This window comes from Aquila chrysaetos, unplaced genomic scaffold, assembly GCF_900496995.4.
Source record: "Aquila chrysaetos chrysaetos unplaced genomic scaffold, bAquChr1.4, whole genome shotgun sequence".
NCBI classification, from domain to species: domain Eukaryota; kingdom Metazoa; phylum Chordata; class Aves; order Accipitriformes; family Accipitridae; genus Aquila; species Aquila chrysaetos.
In genome coordinates, this window is record NW_024470381.1 from 792,783 (window position 1) to 810,595 (window position 17,813).

Here is a 17,813-nt window from a genome sequence, read left to right on the forward strand (position 1 = left end):
CACTCATGTCACTCCCTCCCAGTCTGATTCAGGGTGTCCCCACCTGTGTCACCCCCCCTCCCAGTCCTGAGTGGAGTGTACCCATCCATGTCACCCCTACAGTCCCAAGCAGGGCATCCCCCCCCATGTCCCCCACTCCAGTCCCAAATAAAGTGTCCCCATCCATGTCACCCCCCCATGTCTGATGCAGGGTGTCCCCACCCGTGTCACCCTCAGTCCCCACAGCCCCCACCCACCCCCCCGCGACGCAGAGGATGGACCCAACCAGGTGTAGCCAAAGGCTCTTTACTCCCCAGAAAAGCCAACACCGTGGGGTGACACCCGCTGTCACCAGCCGGGGGGAATATGTGACACCAGGGGGCGGGGAAGGCAGCACCCCGGTGCCTTGCTCGGACAGGGGGGGACGGGATGGGTGGCAGCCAAAGAGGTGCCCGCTGGCAAGGGGGACCCATGCATCCGAGCGGCTGGGGGGGCCGGGGCCGGCTCAGGGCCACCTCGTGTCCTCAGGCCCCCCCCTCAGACCTTCTTCCGCTGCGGCCGCACCCTGGGGAAGAGCTGGGGGAAGGGGAGGGTGTCAGGGGGAAGGTTCCCCCCCGCCTCAGCCCCCCAGGACCACAAGCCATGGAGGGGCCAGGGAAGCCATGAAATCTGCCCTCAAGGCAGCTGTGGGGACCATGGGTGCTGTGGGACCCCCTGAGGGATGTGGGTGCTGCAGGTCCCCCTCGGGGCTGTGGGTGCGGGTACCCCCATGGGCTGTGGGGTGGCCATGGGTGCTGTGGGTGCTCCCCCAGGGCTGTGGGGTGGCTGTGGGTGCTGTGGACCCCCCTGGGGCCATGGGCGCTGTGGGATCCCCTGAGGGATGTGGGTGCTGCGGGTTCCCCTCAGGGCCATGGGTGCTACGGGTACCCCCCTGGGGCTATGGGGTGGCCGTGGGTGCTGTGGGACCCCCCTGGGGCCATGGGTGCTGTGGGACCCCCTAAGGGATGTGGGTGCCGTAGGTCCCCCTCGGGGCCGTGGGTGCTGTGGGTGCCCTCCCGGTGCTATGGGGTGGCTGTGGGTGCTGTGGGACCCCCCCGGGGCCATGGGTGCTGTGGCATCCCCCCCTCACCCCAAAATAGTTCCGGGGGACGTAGCCCTCGTGGCCATAGAGGGACCCCCACCACCAGTCGAGCTCCTCCTGGGGCTGGCGGCGCAGGACGGTGACGGGCTCGCCCTCGCGGAAGGACAGCTCGTCCCCGAATTCGGCGCTATAGTCCCACAGTGCGTACACCACCCCGCTGTTCAGCACCCCCATGCTCTGCTCCACCTCTGCGGGGACGCGGACATCAGCACCCTGAACCCCCCCCAAACACTCCCCATGGCACTGCACCCCTGGCACCCTGCTGCCCTGAACCCCCCCCAGCACCCTGTAACCCCCCCAGCACCCCCATGGCACTGTACCCCTGGCACCCTGTTGCTCTGAACCCGTGCCCGTCCTGGTATCCCCTCCCAGTATCTGTACCCCTCCCAGTACCCCTTCCCAGTATCCATATCCTCCCCATACCTCCTCTCAGTGCCCACTCCCAGTACCGGTATACCCCCAATACCCCTTCCCAGTACACACACCAGCCCAGTATCTCCTCCCTGTACCTATATACATGCAATACCCCCTCCCAGTACCCAGACCACCCCAGTATCCCCTCCCAGTACCTGTATACCCCCAATATCCCCTTCCAACACCCATATCCTCTCAGGACCACCTCCCAGTACCCATAACCTGCCCCGTACACCCTCCTAGTACCCATACATGCCCAGTACCCCCTCCCAATCCTCATATTCCTTCTCCCAGTACCCATACCATTCCAGGATCCCCTCCCAGTACCCATACTTGCCCAGTATCCCCTCCCAATCCTCATATTCCTTCTCCCAGTACCCATACCACCCCAGTACCCCCCTCCCAGTACCCACACCCCACCAGTAACCATACCTGCTCAGTACAGCCTCCCCCAGTACCCATACATGCCCAGTACTCCTTCCCAGTACCCATACCACCCCAGTACTCCTTTCCAGTACCCACACCCCACCAGTAACCATACCCGCTCAGTACCACGCCCTTCCAGTACCCATATGTGCCCCGTACCCCCTCCCAGTACCCACACCCCCCCACATGTCCCCATATACTCCCAGTTCCCCCCCCGTGCCCTGGTACCAGTAAGGTAGTTGTAGCAGTCGGTGTAGCCCTCCCGGTACGGGTCGCACTTCTCCACGGCCAGGCTGCCGTCACTGGTGGTGGTGGCAAAGATGGCAGCTCCGTGGCGCACCAGGGCCACGCACACCCCCGTGTCGTTGCACGAGGCTGCGCAGTGCAGCGGCGTCCTGGCACCGTCGGGATGGGGGGAATTTTTTTGGGGGGGGGGGGGGGGGGCAGAGGATGGGCTCCGCTGCGACACCCCCCCACCCCCCCCAGTGTCCTAGGGAGGAGGGAGCCCCTTTGCCCATCCCCGTCCCTCAGTTACGGGGGGGTCAGGGTCCCCCGTCCCTCCCCGTCCCCAGTCACCGAGGGCTGTTGGGGGTAACTGGGGTCCCCATCCCTGTCCCTGCTCACCCAGGGTTTTTGGGGGGTTATTGGGGTCCCTGTCCCCCTCTCTCCCCATCCCCAATCACCCCAGGCTCTGGGGGGGTGGGGGGCGGGGGGTCCCCATCCCTGTTCCCCATGGCTGTGGGGGTCCTTGGGGTACCTGTCCCCATCTCCTCTGGCTCTGGGGGTCTGGGGGTCCCAGGTGTCCCCACCCCTCCATGTCTGTGGGGTTCTCAAGTCCCACCCTCCGCCCCAGCAGCTGTGGCCGGGGGTCCCCCATGTCCCCACCCCGTAACAGTGGGTCCCCATCACCATCCCACCAGCCACAGCTGTGGGGTCCCTTGTCCCCCCATCACCATGTTGGTGGGTCCCCGTCCCACCAGCTGCAGCTGTGGGGTCCCCCGTCCCCCCGCCCCCGTGTCGATAGGTCCCCGTCCCCGTCCCACCAGCCGTGGCTGTCGGGGGAGTTGACGTTGGCCCCGCTGGCGATGAGGAAGTCAACGATGCCGTAGTTGGCGCCGCAGATGGCGTTGTGCAGCGCTGTGATGCCTTCGTCGTTGGGCTGGCTGGGGTCATTCAGCTGGGGACACGCACTCCTGTCCCCACACCGCTACCCTCTGCCACCCCCAGTGCCATTCCCCGACACCCCCGAGCACCAGGCACATTGCTCTCCTTGTCACTCTGTCCCCCATCTCCCTGTCCCTGCTGTCCCCCAGCCATCGCCACCCCAGCCCTCGTCCCTGCCACCCTGTCCCCGCAGTCCCCTCTCCCACCTCAGCCACCGCCTGCTGCACCACGTCCAGCTCCCCGGTCAGGGCCGCATCCAGCAACAGCACCAAGGGGTTGAGGCGCACGCGGGCCCCGGGGCGCCTGCGGGGCGAGGAGGGGTCGCGCAGGGCCGAGCGCAGCTCCTGCGGCAGCCAGGGGGTTAGGGGGCGCTGGGGGACAACAACGAGGCACCCGGCGCTGTACGGCACCCGGGGGACCCCGGGGACACCTCCTGGGGCACCCAGTGCTCTACGGCACCCGGGGGACCTTGGGGACACCTCCAGGAGCACCCAGTGCTCTTCAGCACCCGGGGGACTCTGGGGACACATCCCAGTGCACCCAGTGCTCTACGGCACCCGGGGGACCTTGGGGACACCTCCTGGGACACCGGTTGGCACCACAGTGCACCCATGGGGACTGCAGGGCCACCTGCAGGGCACGTCTGGTGGCACCACGCACTGCTTGCCATTTCATAGAATCATAGAATGGTTTGGGTTGGAAGGGACCTTTAAAGATCATCTAGTCCAATCCCCCTGCCACGGGCAAGGACATTTCAGTAGACCATGTTGCCCAAAGTCCCATCTAACCTGACCTTGAACACTTCCAATGATGGAGCATCCAGTTTCTTTGGGCAACCTGTTCCTGTGTCTCACCACTCTCGTAAAAAAATTTCTTATGGTCAATCAAACCTAGCCTCTTTCAGTCTAAAACCGTTGCCCCTTGTCCTGCCACTACAGGCCTTGGTAAAAAGTCTTTCCCTGTCTCTCTTATAAGCCCTCTTTATACATTGGAAGGCTGCAATAAGGCCTCCCCAGAGGCTTCTCTTCCCCAGGCTGAACGACCCCTGGGGACAGCAACCACTGCCTGGCACCTCGGGGGGCTGCAAGGGACACCAGGCACCACGTGGCACCTCAGGGGGCTCCAAGGGACTCCAGGTACCTCGTGGCACCTCGAGGGGCTCCAAGGGACACCGTGGCACCCCGGGGACCGCAGATACTTACCGGGGCGGGTGCTGGGCTGCTGGGGGACTGTGGTGGGGGGCTGTGGCGGGGTGGCCGAGCCTCGGGAGCCACCGGAGCAGGGGGTGGCAGGTCGGACGAGGCACCGGTGTCACCGGGAGCAGAGGGCTCGTCGCGGCGGGGCGGGCGGTGCAGGAGGCGGGTGATGAGTTGCTGGTACTGGCGGGTACGGGTGGGTGGCAGCGCCGGTCCCGGGCTTTGCTCCATAGAACCGCGGCGCTTGAGGGGTCGCGGCATCTCGGCCAGCACCCGTGCCACCTCCTCGAACTCGGGGACCCGCTGGGCCTCGGGGGGCAGCAGGGGCTGCAGCCGTGTGGGGCTGAGCGGCCGCTCCAACCCCTCGGCCTCCCCACCCTGAAGCAGCCGCTCCAGTTCTGGCTCCCCCTCCGGCGGGACGGTCTCGGGGGGCACGGGGCGCCCAGATCCTGTCGGGGGGGCTGGGGTCAGCACCATAACCCGCCACCCTGGGTGGGTCAGCACACAGGAACCCCATGGACCCCCCTAACCCCCCCATCTCAGCATGCTGCAGCCCCATTGCCCCCCCCCCAAGTTCTGTACCCCTCATGCTGCAGCCCCCTGGTCCCCCCCAAACCCACGTCCTGCTGCCCACAGACCCCCCCCCAATAACCCCTATGTCTCCCCACCCCAGACCCCCCCCCGGACCCCACCCCACGGGCACCTCACCTTCACCACCGGTCAGCGCCGGGGGGGCCTGGGGCAGCGCCGGGAGCTGGGGCTGCTTTTGGGGTGCACGGGGACCGGCGGGGGGGACCAGGGAAAGCCCCCGGGGACCGCCGACCCCTTGCTCCCAAAAAGCGTTTTGCAGCTTGAAGATCATGGAAAGGGGCAAAGGTTTGTGGCGGGGGGGTCGCCCGCCCTGGGGGGGCACGGGGATGCGGGAGACGGGCTGCTGGGAGAAGTGCCAGCTGCGGGGCAGGGTGCCGGGTCCCGAGCGTCGAAAGGGTCCCTCCGCCCGCCGCTCGCCCGCCAGCGGGGACACCTTGTAGTTACGGGGTAGCGTGGCACTGTGCCCCCCGTAAGCACCATCCTGGAGGAGGGGGGGGGGGGAAGAAGGCGTCAGGGAGGGAGCCAGCCCATCTGCCCACCTACCCCGGCGTCAGGCACCGGGGCTGGGGATGGTGGCCGGACCCCCACCGCCGAGTGGTCACCTTGCTCTGCCCGCCGGCCCCATCCAGGCTCGACTCCCTCCAGGGTGCCAGCGACAGCCCCAGGGACGGCCGCAGCCCCGGCTGCCCCTCGCCGGTGCCTGGGAGTGGGGGATGACAGACCTCAGTGCTGTGCCGGGTTCGGGGGGGGACAGGGCCCCCACCCCAGAGGCACCCCGACACTCAGCACCCAGCACCCCACACTCAGCCTGGCAACTTTGGACCGCCCCTCGCCCAGCAGCCCTAGACCCCCCCAAAAGCCCTAAACCCCTCCCAAAAGCCCCAGACCCCCCTCAGCACCCAAACCAACTCCCCCAGACCCACACACGGTGCCCCCCAAGCCCTGGACACCCCCAAAAGTCCTAAACCTCCCCCCCAAGCCTTGCCCACCCCTCAGCACCCAAGCCAACAGCCCCAGACCCCCCACATGGTGATGCCCAAGCCCCCCAGGACCACCCCCCCAGCCCACTGTACCCCAACCAGCAGCTCCAGACCCTCCTGGTCTGTCCCCCCAGGCCCAACCTGTCCCTGGACACCCCAGCAGCCCCCCAGTTGCCTCGTGACCCCCCCATCCCCACTGGAAGCTCTATCCCCCTCCGGCCCCTCAAAATGTCCCCTCCACCCCCAAACCTTCCTTAATACCCCCTAGCCACTTCAGATCACAGCCCTGGCTTCCCCCAGCCTCCCCCAGTGCTCCTCAGCCCCACCATGTGCCCCCCCCCCCGGCCCCCCCAGCTCACGGTCGTAGCCCCCCGAGCTGGGGGGTTTCTTCTCATAAGCCACGTCCAGGTCAGACTCGTTCCAGCTCTTCTGCGGCCGCCGCTTGATCACAAGGTCATCTGGGGGGGACACACAGGGATGGGGGCTGAGGAGAACCCCCCGACATGGCCCAGACACCCCCCACCCCCCCTGCCCAAGGTGCTCAAGTTGGGGGATGGATGGGGGCACCTCAGGGTGGGGCAGGAGCACCCAGTGACAGGGTTGGGGGACACCCCAGGATGGGGACAGCACAGGATGGGGACACTGTGGAATGGGGACACCACAGGATGGGACAGAAGCACCCTGGGACAGCTTGGGGACACACCAAGATGAGGGATACCCCATAATGGGGTCATCCTGGGATGGAGACAGGAGCACACCAGGATGGAGACACTCCAGGATGGATTGGGGATACCCCGGGATGGGGACACCCCAGGATGGATTGGGGGACACGCCACGATGAATTGGAGAATACTCAGGGATGGGGACACGCCGGGATGGGGACATGCCAGGATGGATTGGGGACACCCAGGGATGGAGACACCCCAGGATGGATTGGGGGACACCCAGGGATGGGGACAGCCAGGGATGGGGTCACCTCAGGATGGATTGGGGGACAGCCAGGGATGGGGACAGCCAGGGATGGATTGGGGGACACCCAGGGATGGGGACAGCCAGGGATGGGGACAGCCAGGGATGGGGTCACCTCAGGATGGATTGGGGACACCCAGGGATGGAGACACCCCAGGAGGGATTGGGGACAGCCAGGGATGGGGTCACCTCAGGATGGATTGGGGGACAGCCAGGGATGGGGACAGCCAGGGATGGATTGGGGACAACCCAGGGATGGAGACACCCCAGGATGGATTGGGGACACCCAGGGATGGGGACACCCCAGGATGGATTGGGGGACACCGAGGGATGGGGACACCCCAGGATGGATTGGGGACAACCCAGGGATGGGGACACCCCAGGATGGATTGGGGACACCCAGGGACGGGGACACCTCGGGTGGCTCAGGGACACCCCAGGGTGGAGCAGTATCTCACAGTGGGATTTCACAGAGAGGAACAGGAGCACCCCAAGATGGGGACACCAGCACCCCCCAGCCCAGGGACTGTCCCCACCGTGTGTACCCCACCACCAAAAACACCGCGGTGGCCTTACCCTGCGCCCGGAAGGTGACGGTGGGGCTGCTGACGGAGGGGTACAGCCCGTGCACCTCGTAAGGGGGGGGCGCGGGGGGTCGGGGCGAGGGTGCCCGCTCGGGGAAGAAGACGGGTCCCTCACCCGGTCTGGGGGACCCCCCGAGCCCCAAGAATTCGTAGGAACGATGGGGACGAGGGGAGGGGGCTCGACCCCCCGGGCTGGGCAGAGCCAACCCCTCGTAGGGCACCGCCAACACCTTGGGTCGGGGTGAAGGGGCCCGATCCTCCCCCGGGAGATAATGGGGGGTCCGGGGGGAACCGGGGCGACCCAGTGTGTCCCCCGACATCTCCAGATTCTCCGGTGGCAGGCTTCTCCGGCCGAGGGGCGAGCGGGTTCGGCTGGGGCTGTACGTCTCCTGGGGATGGGGAGGGGTGGAGGGGGCAGGTTGGGTATTGGGGTGGAAGGGGAGGCAATGGGGTGCTCCCCCTCCCCTCCCCCCAAGTCCCAGATCCTACTTTGGGGGGGTCCAGGGCCGTCGGTCCAGAGGGATTCGAGCTGCCGGGAGAGCTCATCCACTTTGGCCACTGCTGTGTCCAGCTCTACTTGCTTCAAGTCCATGTGCTGCATGGCCAAGGCTGGGGGGGGGGACAAGGGGGGAGGACACGGGTCAGGCTGCACCCCAAAAGGGTCCATGTCCCCCCCCCCCCCCCCCACTGCCCAGCACTCACACTGGAAGGTGAGATCCAGCAGGTCCTGGGCGCTGCGCAGCCGCTCGCTCGCCATTTTGCCACCTTGGGGGGGGGGCAATGGGTGGGCACCCCCCACTTCCATGGCAGGGGGCAGCCCTCCATCCCCACCCTGTGCCCCCACCCTGTGCCCCAATCCCCTGGGAACGTGGGGAGCAGAGGCGTGTTGGGACCCGTTCGCCTCTCGGGGATCATCATCATTATAATTACCAGTAATTAATCCATCGCAAAGAATGGGGTGCCGCCCGCAACCCCCCCCTACCCAGGGGCAGGGCCCTGGTGGGTGCAATGGTAGGGTGGGGGGTGATGCACCCCCCTGCTAAAGGGGGGGGGTGGCAGGACCCCCCCCCTTTTCATTGGGTTCACCCAGCCTGGGGGACAGGGTGGAGGAAGGTCTGCCCCCCACGAAAAGGGGGACCCCCCCACTGTGTGTGCCCCAATGCCAGCATGGGGGGGGGATTTGGGGTGTCGGAGGGGCACCCTGTCCCCCCCCCCCCCCCCCCCCCCCCAGCGCCACGGCCCCACCCAAGCGGCCCCACCCGGCCCTCGCCCCTGGGGAGACGGGGGACAAGCCCCAGCTCGCCCCGGGTCGGGCGGCGAGACGGGAGGGGAGCTGGGAAAGAACCCAGGCGTTCAGGCACCCGTGGGTGCCCCCCCCAAACCCAGCACCCCAGATCAACTGGACCCAGGTGTCTGGGGACCCATGGGTACACCCCCCAAACCCAGCACCCCAAACTAGACCCAGGTATCCAGATACCTGAGGGTGCTCCCCATCCTGAGCACCCCAAGCCAGACCCCTGGTGTCCCAGGCACCCAAGGGTGGTCCCCAACCCTCCCAGCACCCCGAATCGGACCCAGGCACCCAAGGGTGCTCCCCCCCCCCTCCCCAAGCACCCCAAACCGGACCCAGCCATCCCAAGTGCCTGAGGGTGCTTCCCCCCCCCCAGCACCCCGAATCAGAGCTGGGCACCCAAGGGTGCTCCCCAACACTCCCAGCACTCTGAACTCGACCCAGGCATCCAGGGGGGCACCCAAAGGTGCTTCTCCCCCCCCCACTCAGCACCCCAAACCAGACCCCAGCATCCAGGCACCCAAGGGTGCTCCCCCAGCACCCCCAGCACCCCAAAACAGACTTAGGGGTCCAACCCTTCCCTTCCCCAGCCCCACGGGGGGGGGGGTCAGTACCTAGCGGGGTGCAGGTCGGGGTGCCGGTGGGTGCCGGTGGCGCGCCCGCGTCCCCGCGGCCTCTACACCCAATTCCAGAGCGCTGGGTCACGCGGGGGAGGGAGCTGAGCGGGGAGGGGGGCCGCACCCTGCGCCCCAGGGTGCTGGGGGGGGGGCAGATCCCACGGGGGGGGGGGGGCGGGTCCCACGAGTGGGGGATCCCACGAGAAGGGGGCAGATCCCACGGGGGGAGGGGTTAGATCCCACGGGGGGGGTCAGATCCCACGGGGGGGTCCCACGAGCAGGGGGCAGATCCCACGGAGGGGGAGGGTGTCAGATCCCACGGGGGGGGTTACGGGGGGGGGTGGGGGGGTGCAGAGCCCCGGGGCTCCCCCCGCCCCCGGTACCTGCAGCGCCGGCGCCTCACAGCCCCGCTCCCGCCCCCGCTCCGGCTCCGGCCCGTCCCGGCCGGTCGGGCGGGTCCCGGTGCACACCGGGAACTGTAGTCCGGGTCTGACCCCCCCCCCGTCCCAGTATTCCCGACCCCCGGGTGACCCTGGTCCCCCCGGATCCCCTCAATATCCCCGCGGGGTCCCGGGGGGTGTCTGCACCTTTAAAAGCCGCCGACGGGTTTCTGGCCATGCCCATTAAAGGGCGAGACGAAGGCGTGGCCCCACTCTAGAGCCCGCCCCCCGTTCCCGCCGCCGGACCGCACCAACTGCCCCGCGGGGATGGGGGGGGGAAAGGGGGCGCTCCCGCGCTGAGCGGCTGGGTGGGCACGCCCAGGGGGCGGGGCCGGGGCCACGCCGTGCACGCGGCGGCATGGAGGGTGAGCGGGGGGATCTCGGGGGGGCACGTGGGGGGATATGGGGGGGCTGGGGGAGCAGAGGAATATGGGGGACACATGGGGGATATGGGGGGGCGTGGGGGAACTGGGGGGGAGGGGGTTGTGGGTGGCATATGGGGTCGGGGGGGCTAGAGGGGACAGGGGCGACATGGGGGGCAGGGGGATGTGGGGGGCTAGAGGGGACGGGGGGACGTGGGGGACAAGAGGGGACTGGGGGCACACGGGGTTGGGGGGGCTGGAGGGAACACGGGGGACATAGGGGGCTGGGGGGGGCACACGGGGGACAGGAGGGGGTTGAGGGGGTATGGGGGGGGCCACAGGGGCAGGAGGGGGGATGTGGGGGTCGCAGCGTAGCCCCCCCCCCCAGCCCGTGACCTGGCTGTTCCCAGGGCTGGTGCGGTTCCGGTGCCCCCTCCCAAGTTTGAGGCAGTGGCCCCCTCACCCCCCCCGGGACTGCAAGGGCCTACCCTGGGGGGTCCCAGCACTGAACTGTGGCTCATCCGCGCTCCCGCCGACTTCTGCCCCGAGAGGTCAGCTGGGGGGGATGACAACACAATGACATTTGGGGGGCACAGGGGGGTTGGCATCGGGGGGGGATATGGGGTGGCAGTGACAACTGGGGGGCACAGCGGGTATGATAGGGCTGGTGCCATGGGGGGGGGGGGGTCACAAGGAGCTGACAGTGCCATTGGGAGGGTATGGGGGGGGCGGTGACAGCTGGGGGGGGTCACAGTGCCATTGAGGGGGGCATGGGGGGGAGGGCAGGTCTGGTGACATCAGGGTGGGCTCAGGGCGCCGGCAGCGCCATGGGGAGGGGGGTGACAGGGAGGCCGTGGTGCCATCGAGGGGGTCACAAGGCACCATGGGGGGGTGGCAGTGCCAGCAGCCATGTACCCCCCCCCCTCACTGCCCTGTCCCCGCAGCCTGGAGGGCTGTACGGTGCCGCTGGATGGCTGCGGGCAGCTCCAGCCCCCCAGGGACGGTGACGGTGACAAGCGGCTCTACAGGCTGCGGGGGGTCCCAGGGGGGGCCAGCAGCACCCTCCTCCTGGCCCCTGACTCCCCCACCGGCCCCCTAACCTGCGCCCCCCCGCTCCATGGCTGCCTCACCATCACCGAGAGCTTCGGGCCCCCTCCCAGCGTGCCAGTGACCGTCCCGGTGCCCAATCCACTGCCAGCCAAGAGGAAGATGATGATAATGATGGAGACTCTGGAGGCACCTGAGGTGTCCACCCCGGAGAGGGTGGCACCTGGTGAGGGGAGGGATCGCAGGCCGGGACCCCCCCCAGATGTCGGGGTGGCTCCCGAAGAGCCAGAGGTGCCCAAAAAGAAGAAGCAGCAACACAAGGGGGAACAGCTGGAGTGACCCCCATGTCCCCCCCCCCCCGAAGCCGTGTCACCGATAAATGCCATTTATTATAAAACCAAAGATTCTGGGGGCGGTGGTTCATTTGGGGACCTTGAGGAAGGGTTCGTGCAGGACATCGAAGAGCCGCTTGGCCTGTAGGAGGGGACATACACACACACACGGACACAAGGGGAGGTGTGAGGGGGGCGAGGGGCTGCGTCCCCCATGTCCCCTCGTTGCTCACACCTTCTGGGGTCCGACACCGGGGCAGAGGGACAGATCTTCCCTGGAGGCATCCACCACGGCTGCCAACGACTGCGGGACAGGGAGGAGGGTGAGGGGCTTGGGGACCCGTCCCCAGTGTGCCCCAGGGTGGCACGTCCCCAGGGGTGACTCACCCCAAAGGTGGTGAGGAGACTCAGCGCATCCGTCTTGTTCACCGACTTGATGCTGGTCAGGCAGTCGGTCATCTGGAGGTGACCAGGGTGGGGGTGGGGGTCAGGGGACCCTCGGGGTCCCCAAGGTCCCCAAATTGCGGTGGCGGGGAGGGAGGGTGCATAGCTCACCCGGGAGAGGAAATCCTGCTCCACACGCTCCTTCAGCAAGTCGGGTGGCTTCTGCTCGTAGGCCTTGTAGGTCTCCAGGTACCTGCCGGCCTCCTCGGGGCTGGGGAGGGCACGGGGAGTGGGGGGGGGGGGGGGCACCCACAGCTGACAGTGGGGACCCCCAAGGGTGACGCAGGGACAGTCCCTACCTCCAGGCTACCAGGAGGGTGCAGTCGGCCAGGATGCAGATCTTCGCCAGGCTCCTTCAGTGCCTGGTGTGGGTCCTTCTGCGGGGAGAGAGGGGACAGGAGAGGGAGGGGATGGGGACTAGAGATGACAAGGAGAGGGAGGGGACAGGGATGGGAAGGGACGGAGGGGACAGGAGAGTGAGAAGATGGGGACAGAGGAGCCCAAAGAGTGAGGGGACAGGGACCTGAGAGGATGGAGGTGACCAGGAGAGTGAGGGGATGGGGACAGAGGGACAGGGAGAGCAAGGGGACAGGAATGGAGGGGACAGAGGGACAGGGAGAGCAAGGGGACAGGAATGGAGGGGACAGAGGGACAGGGAGAGCAAGGGGACAGGAATGGAGGGGACAGAGGGACTGGGAGAGTGAGGGGATGGGGACAGAGGGGACAGAGGGACAAGGACAGTGAGGGGACAGAGGGATGGAGGGGACAGGGACTGGAAGAGTGAGGGGATGGAGGGGTGTCCTAGTTTCAGCTGGGATAGAGTTAACTGTCTTCCTAGTAGCTGGTACAGTGGGATGGGGACAGAGGGACAAGGGACAGGGAGAGCGAGGGGATGGAGGGGACATTTTCTCTTTCAGCAATGTCTAACGCTAGCTGGATGGCTTTCACCTCTGCAAACTGACTCGATTCACCTTCTCCTTCAGCAGTTTCTGCAATTTGTTGTGTAGGACTCCATACAGCAGCCTTCCACCTCCGATGCTTTCCCACAATGCGACAGGACCCGTCAGTGAACAGGGCATATTGCCTCTCATTTTCTGGCAGTTTATTATACAGCGGGGCTTCTTCAGCCCGCGTCACCTCCTCCTCTGGCGACATTCCAAAATCTTTGCCTTCTGGCCAGTCCGTGATCACTTCTAAAATTCCTGGGCGACTGGGGTTTCCTATGCGAGCCCGTTGTGTGATCAGTGCAATCCACTTACTCCACGTGGCATCAGTCGCGTGATGTGTAGAGGAGACCCTCCCTTTGAACATCCAGCCCAGCACTGGCAGTCGGGGTGCTAAGAGGAGCTGTGTTTCAGTACCAACCACTTCTGAGGTGGCTCGAACTCCTTCATATGCTGCCAATATCTTTTTCAGTTGGAGTACAGCGAGCCTCGGATCCTCGATATCCTCGACTCCAAAACCCCAGGGGTCGACCTCGGGTCTCCCCCGGTGCTTTCTGCCAGAGGCTCCAGGTAGGGCCATTCTCCCCGGCTGCAGTGTAGAGCACATTTATAACATCTTGTCCTGCCCGGACTGGTCCAAGGGCTACTGCATGAACAATCTCCCGTTTAATTTGTTCAAAGGCTTGCTGTTGCTCAGGCCCCCATTTAAAATCATTCTTCTTCCGGGTCACTTCATAGAGAGGGCTTACAATCAGACTGTAATTTGGAATATGCATTCTCCAAAAACCCACAACACCTAAGAAAGCCTGTGTTTCCTTTTTATTAGTCGGTGGGGACATAGCTGCTATTTTGTTGATCACATCCATTGGGATCTGACGACGCCCGTCTTGCCATTTTATTCCTAAGAACTGGATCTCCTGTGCAGGTCCCTTGACCTTACTTTCTTTTATGGCAAAACCGGCTTTCAGAAGGATTTGGATTATTTTCTTCCCTTTCTCAAAGGCTTCTTCTGCCGTGTTTCAGTTGTTGCTAGTAGTGTTTAGACTAAAGTCAAGGATTTTTCAGCTTCTCATGCCCAGCCAGCGAGAAAGCTGGAGGGGCACAAGAAGTTGGCACGGGACACAGCCAGGGCACCTGACCCAAACTGGCCAACAGGGTAAAGAGGGATGAGGAGAGTGAGGGGACAGAGGGACTGGGAGAGTGAGGGGACAGGGATGGTGGGGACAGAGAGGGGATGGAGGGGACAGAAGGACGGGGAGAACGAGGGGATGGGGATGGAGGGGACAGAGGGACAAGGACTGTAAGGGGACAGGGATGGTGGGGACAGAGACTAGGAGAGTGAGGGGATGGAGGGGACGGAGGGGACAGAGGGACGGGGATAGCGAGGGAATAGGGACGGAGGGGACAGAGGGACTGGGAGAGTGAGGGGACAGGGATGGAGGGGACAGAGGGACAAGGTGTAAAGGGAACTAGGCCTTAAGCCTCATTGTTTCTAAGACTATTCATATCAGACATATAACTAATGATTAGAGATTGTTTTAGATGTGATTAATAGAATGCAGGTGCTTATAAAACAATATGCATAAGTTGCTTGTTTGTCCCTTGTGTAGCCCTCACCATGGCTGGCTTAAAATCCAGTCAAGCTGAATCAACAGAAAAAGGATCATAAATCTTAGACCTAAGACATAAGAATAGATAAGTGATTAACTTCAGAGTAAGATGAATTAATAAAACAACCTGAGTGATTCTCAGAAATTCAAAGGTGATCTTTGATGTGTAAGAAGATAAGTGACTGTGGTGACCAGAGACCACCTGCCTATGACCGCTAACTTCAGAAGAACCGAGATGAGACAATAAGAATCAGTTGAGACAGGAAAACATATGGGACTTTTGAAACCACTGGAGAATAGAGAACTGAGAGTTCGTGGGAAAACACCAAGAACACCAAGAACTTCTTTTGACAAGACATCAATTGCATAATGTTTTGTAAAATCACATATATAGAAGGCGTTTTTGAGTTATCCTTCGCCATTCACTGCGGTGGTGGCCCAACTCTGAGTTGTTAATAAAGCAAACCTAGAGAAACCCATGACTAAAATTCTTTAACACAAGGACAGGGATGGTGGGGACAGAGAAACGAGGAGAGTGAGTGGATGGAGGGGACAGAGGGACAGGGAGAGCGAGGGGACGGAGGGGACAGAGGGACAAGGACAGCGAGGGGACGGGGACAAGGAGCCTCTCACCACGTCGACTTGGAGCAGCAGCAGCTGCAGCCCGTAGCTCCTGCCCAGGTGCCGCAAGCGGTCATGGATGTAGCCAGGGTTGAGGTGGTGGTACCGCAGGCTGTGGGGGTGGGGGACACACAGGAGGGACAGGGTGACTCCGAGGGGACCCCCCAGGAGCCGCTGCTCACCTCAGGAAGAGGGCGCAGGTGCTCTGGCCCAGCACGTAGTCAGGGACGACGTCGCCGAACTCCCAAGGGACGTTGCGGATGAACTTCAGGACCGGGTTGCCCCGCTGTGGGGAGAGGGCAGTGGGTCAGGGGACCCCAATGGCCAGGGGGGAGCATAGTGGGGGGGCCCTGGTCCCCCTCCGTGTCATGGGACACCAGGGGACAGGGCCCTTCCGTGTCCCAGGGCACATGCTCGCATGCTGCAGGGGACGGTCCCCCCAGACCCCCAAAATAGCAGGGGACGGTCCCCCCAGACCCCCAAAATAGTAGGGGACAGGCCCCTCAGCCCCAAAATATTGGGGGACGGTGCCCCCAGAGCCCGAAAATATCAGGGGATGGTCCCCCCTCAGCCCCAAGATATCACAGGACGGCCCCCCCGAGCCCCAAGATATTGGGGGATGGTCCCCCCTGAGCCCCAAGATATTGGGGAATGGTGCCCCTGAGCCCCAAAATATCAAGGGATGGTACCCCTGAGCCCCAACATATCAGGGGACAGTCCTCCTGAGCCCTAAATTATCAGGGGACAGTCCCCTCAGCCCCAAAATATCAGGGGACGGTGCCCCTGAGCCCCAAAATAACAGGGGATGATCCCCCCAGAGCCCCAAAATATCAGGGGACAGTCCCCCCTGGGCCCCAAGATTCCAGGGGACAGTCCCCTCCAGGCCCCAAAATATCAGGGGACAGTCCCCCCCCGAGCCCCACGACACCAGGGGACGGTGCCCCCCCCCTTGAGACGGGGAGCCAAAGGAACCTTAGTAGATATAGTAGATATATGGATGTAGATAGGAACTGTTTAATAATTATCTAGCTTATAATGAAGTTAAAGAAATTTCAGTAGAGGTAGACACGGCCCAAGGGGATGAGAAGTGATGCTTAATGTTTGCATTGTTGAGGCTGGCTGGGGCAGGAGATAGTCCCTGATAAGAAGCAGCAGTGGACCCCAAAAACCAGCCAAGACTGGCCTTGTGATTTGGATAAATGCCAAGGAGCAACTGAGTCTGTGCAGGGACAGAAGGTTAAGAGTTCACTGTGAAGAAGACATACAGCCTTCATCTTCACGACCCCCGAAGACCACCACAAGAAGGCACTGCACAGGTGCAGTTGGGAAGAACTTAGGGAAATGACTTCTTGGAACTAATTTTAATATGAAGCGGGGATAGCTCATGCCTATGTATAGGCGTATTGCGAAACTCCATGTATATGTAACACTTGACTGTATAAATTTGAAGCAAACTGCCGAGTCGGGCGCGCACGACTTTGGTGGGACTACCCCCTGTGCTGCCCAGCGCTGAATGAACATACCTACTTTACAATCTCACCGATTGTGGAGTCTGTTTTCTGCACGTCACCCTCACCTGCCGCGGGCTGACGATGATGCTGCTGCTCTTGGCTCCCGGTTTGAGCACGGGCAGGGGGGGGACGTCCCCGGCGCTGCCCCCCCCCCCTCCCGGTACAGCTCCCCCCGGGGGACCACCACCGCCAGGTTCGGGGGGCTGAGGGGGTCGGGGGGGAGCCCCAGTCGTGCTAACGGGAACCGGGACCGGTTCGGTGGTTCCGGGACAGGCCGTGGGGACCGACTGCTGTACCACGTACTCGGCGGGGGGAGCCGGGGGGGGGGCCCAGAGGGTTTGAAAAGCGACGGGACCTGATGGGGAGGAGGCGGGGGGGGCAGGCCTGCGTGGGGCCTCCCACACCGACACCCCCCCCCGAGCCTCCCATGGGGCCCCCACGGGCTCCCCCCCGCCTCAGCCTCCCCCGGCCGCCGGTACCGAGGGGTCGGCGGGACCCTCCTGCCGCACCGTGAACCGCCTCCGCTTCCCCGCCGGGACCGGGGCCGCCTCCATGGCGGGGGTCGTAGGCCCGCGCCCGACCAGGAGCGGGGTCAAAGGTCAGGGGTCAGCGCGGGGGGCGCCGGGAGGGCTCCGGTCTAGCCGCAGGGGCGGAGCCACGGCGCGGCTGCTGCGCCCGCCCGCCCGCCCGTCCTCCCCCATCCGCACGGCGATTCGCCGTCGCGCTGTCAATCAAAAGGCAGCGCTCCGCCTTTCCAGTTCGGACTCGCGTATGCGTACTACCGCGCTCCCCGTTTGCCCGGCCCGGAGCCGCTTTGGTCCTCCCGCCACCACGGTGGTGGGCGTGGCTACGACCCTGAGGCCACGCCCCTGGGCGCGGGGCGCACGTGGGCCCGGTGGCGCGGAAGGCGGGTGTGTGTGTGTATATGTATGTGACAGTCCCAACCCCGCGTGTCCGTGTGTCCCCATCCCAGGTCGGGGATGTGGGGGGGGGGGACCCCGGGGGCCATTGGGGACACAGGGGGGGACCTTGGGGGCCACTGAGAGAAGGACACATGGGGGTCCCCGAGGGACACAGGGGGGACCCCAGGGGCCACGGGGGAGGGGCACGAGGAGGGGGGACCCCAAGGGCTATGGGGGATGTGGGGGGG

General features: G+C 64.6%; 3 protein-coding genes across 5 annotated transcripts; 1 reads left to right on the forward strand and 2 right to left on the reverse strand.

Moving 5' to 3' along the window:
* Positions 1–272: 272 nt before the first annotated feature.
* Positions 273–9,891, reverse strand: PPP1R13L (protein phosphatase 1 regulatory subunit 13 like). Of its 3 annotated transcripts, XM_030006016.2 has the most exons (14): positions 9,736–9,891; positions 9,350–9,411; positions 8,147–8,209; positions 7,934–8,053; positions 7,675–7,833; positions 6,251–6,349; positions 5,514–5,611; positions 5,029–5,392; positions 4,327–4,769; positions 3,331–3,468; positions 3,004–3,137; positions 2,189–2,355; positions 1,109–1,308; positions 273–555 (listed from the first exon to the last, which is right to left on the reverse strand). In XM_030006016.2, the coding sequence occupies exons 3-14, from the start codon at positions 8,199–8,201 to the stop codon at positions 517–519; spliced, it is 2,016 nt and encodes a 671-aa protein (XP_029861876.1). In that variant the 5' UTR covers positions 8,202–8,209; positions 9,350–9,411; positions 9,736–9,891; the 3' UTR covers positions 273–516. The 3 variants fall into 3 exon arrangements, with proteins under 3 accessions (XP_029861876.1, XP_029861875.1, XP_029861873.1); XM_030006015.2 differs by lacking the exon at positions 9,736–9,891 and having other exon boundaries at positions 7,437–7,833; positions 9,350–9,499; XM_030006013.1 differs by lacking the exons at positions 9,350–9,411; positions 9,736–9,891 and having other exon boundaries at positions 7,437–7,833; positions 8,147–8,224.
* Positions 8,868–11,594, forward strand: LOC115337654 (ras-associated and pleckstrin homology domains-containing protein 1-like). The gene is made up of 3 exons (XM_030006008.2): positions 8,868–8,871; positions 10,115–10,157; positions 11,099–11,594. The coding sequence occupies exons 1-3, from the start codon at positions 8,868–8,870 to the stop codon at positions 11,538–11,540; spliced, it is 489 nt and encodes a 162-aa protein (XP_029861868.1). The 3' UTR covers positions 11,541–11,594.
* ERCC1 (ERCC excision repair 1, endonuclease non-catalytic subunit) lies at positions 11,571–17,269 on the reverse strand (the record flags this gene model as incomplete). Its single annotated transcript, XM_030006009.1, is given in 10 exon segments — positions 11,571–11,675; positions 11,769–11,837; positions 11,921–11,992; positions 12,089–12,188; positions 12,277–12,326; positions 12,328–12,354; positions 15,165–15,264; positions 15,335–15,438; positions 16,729–17,018; positions 17,143–17,269. Coding segments are annotated over 10 exon segments (993 nt in total), but the record flags the coding sequence as incomplete, so codon positions are not given.
* Between the last annotated feature and the right edge of the window lie 544 nt (positions 17,270–17,813).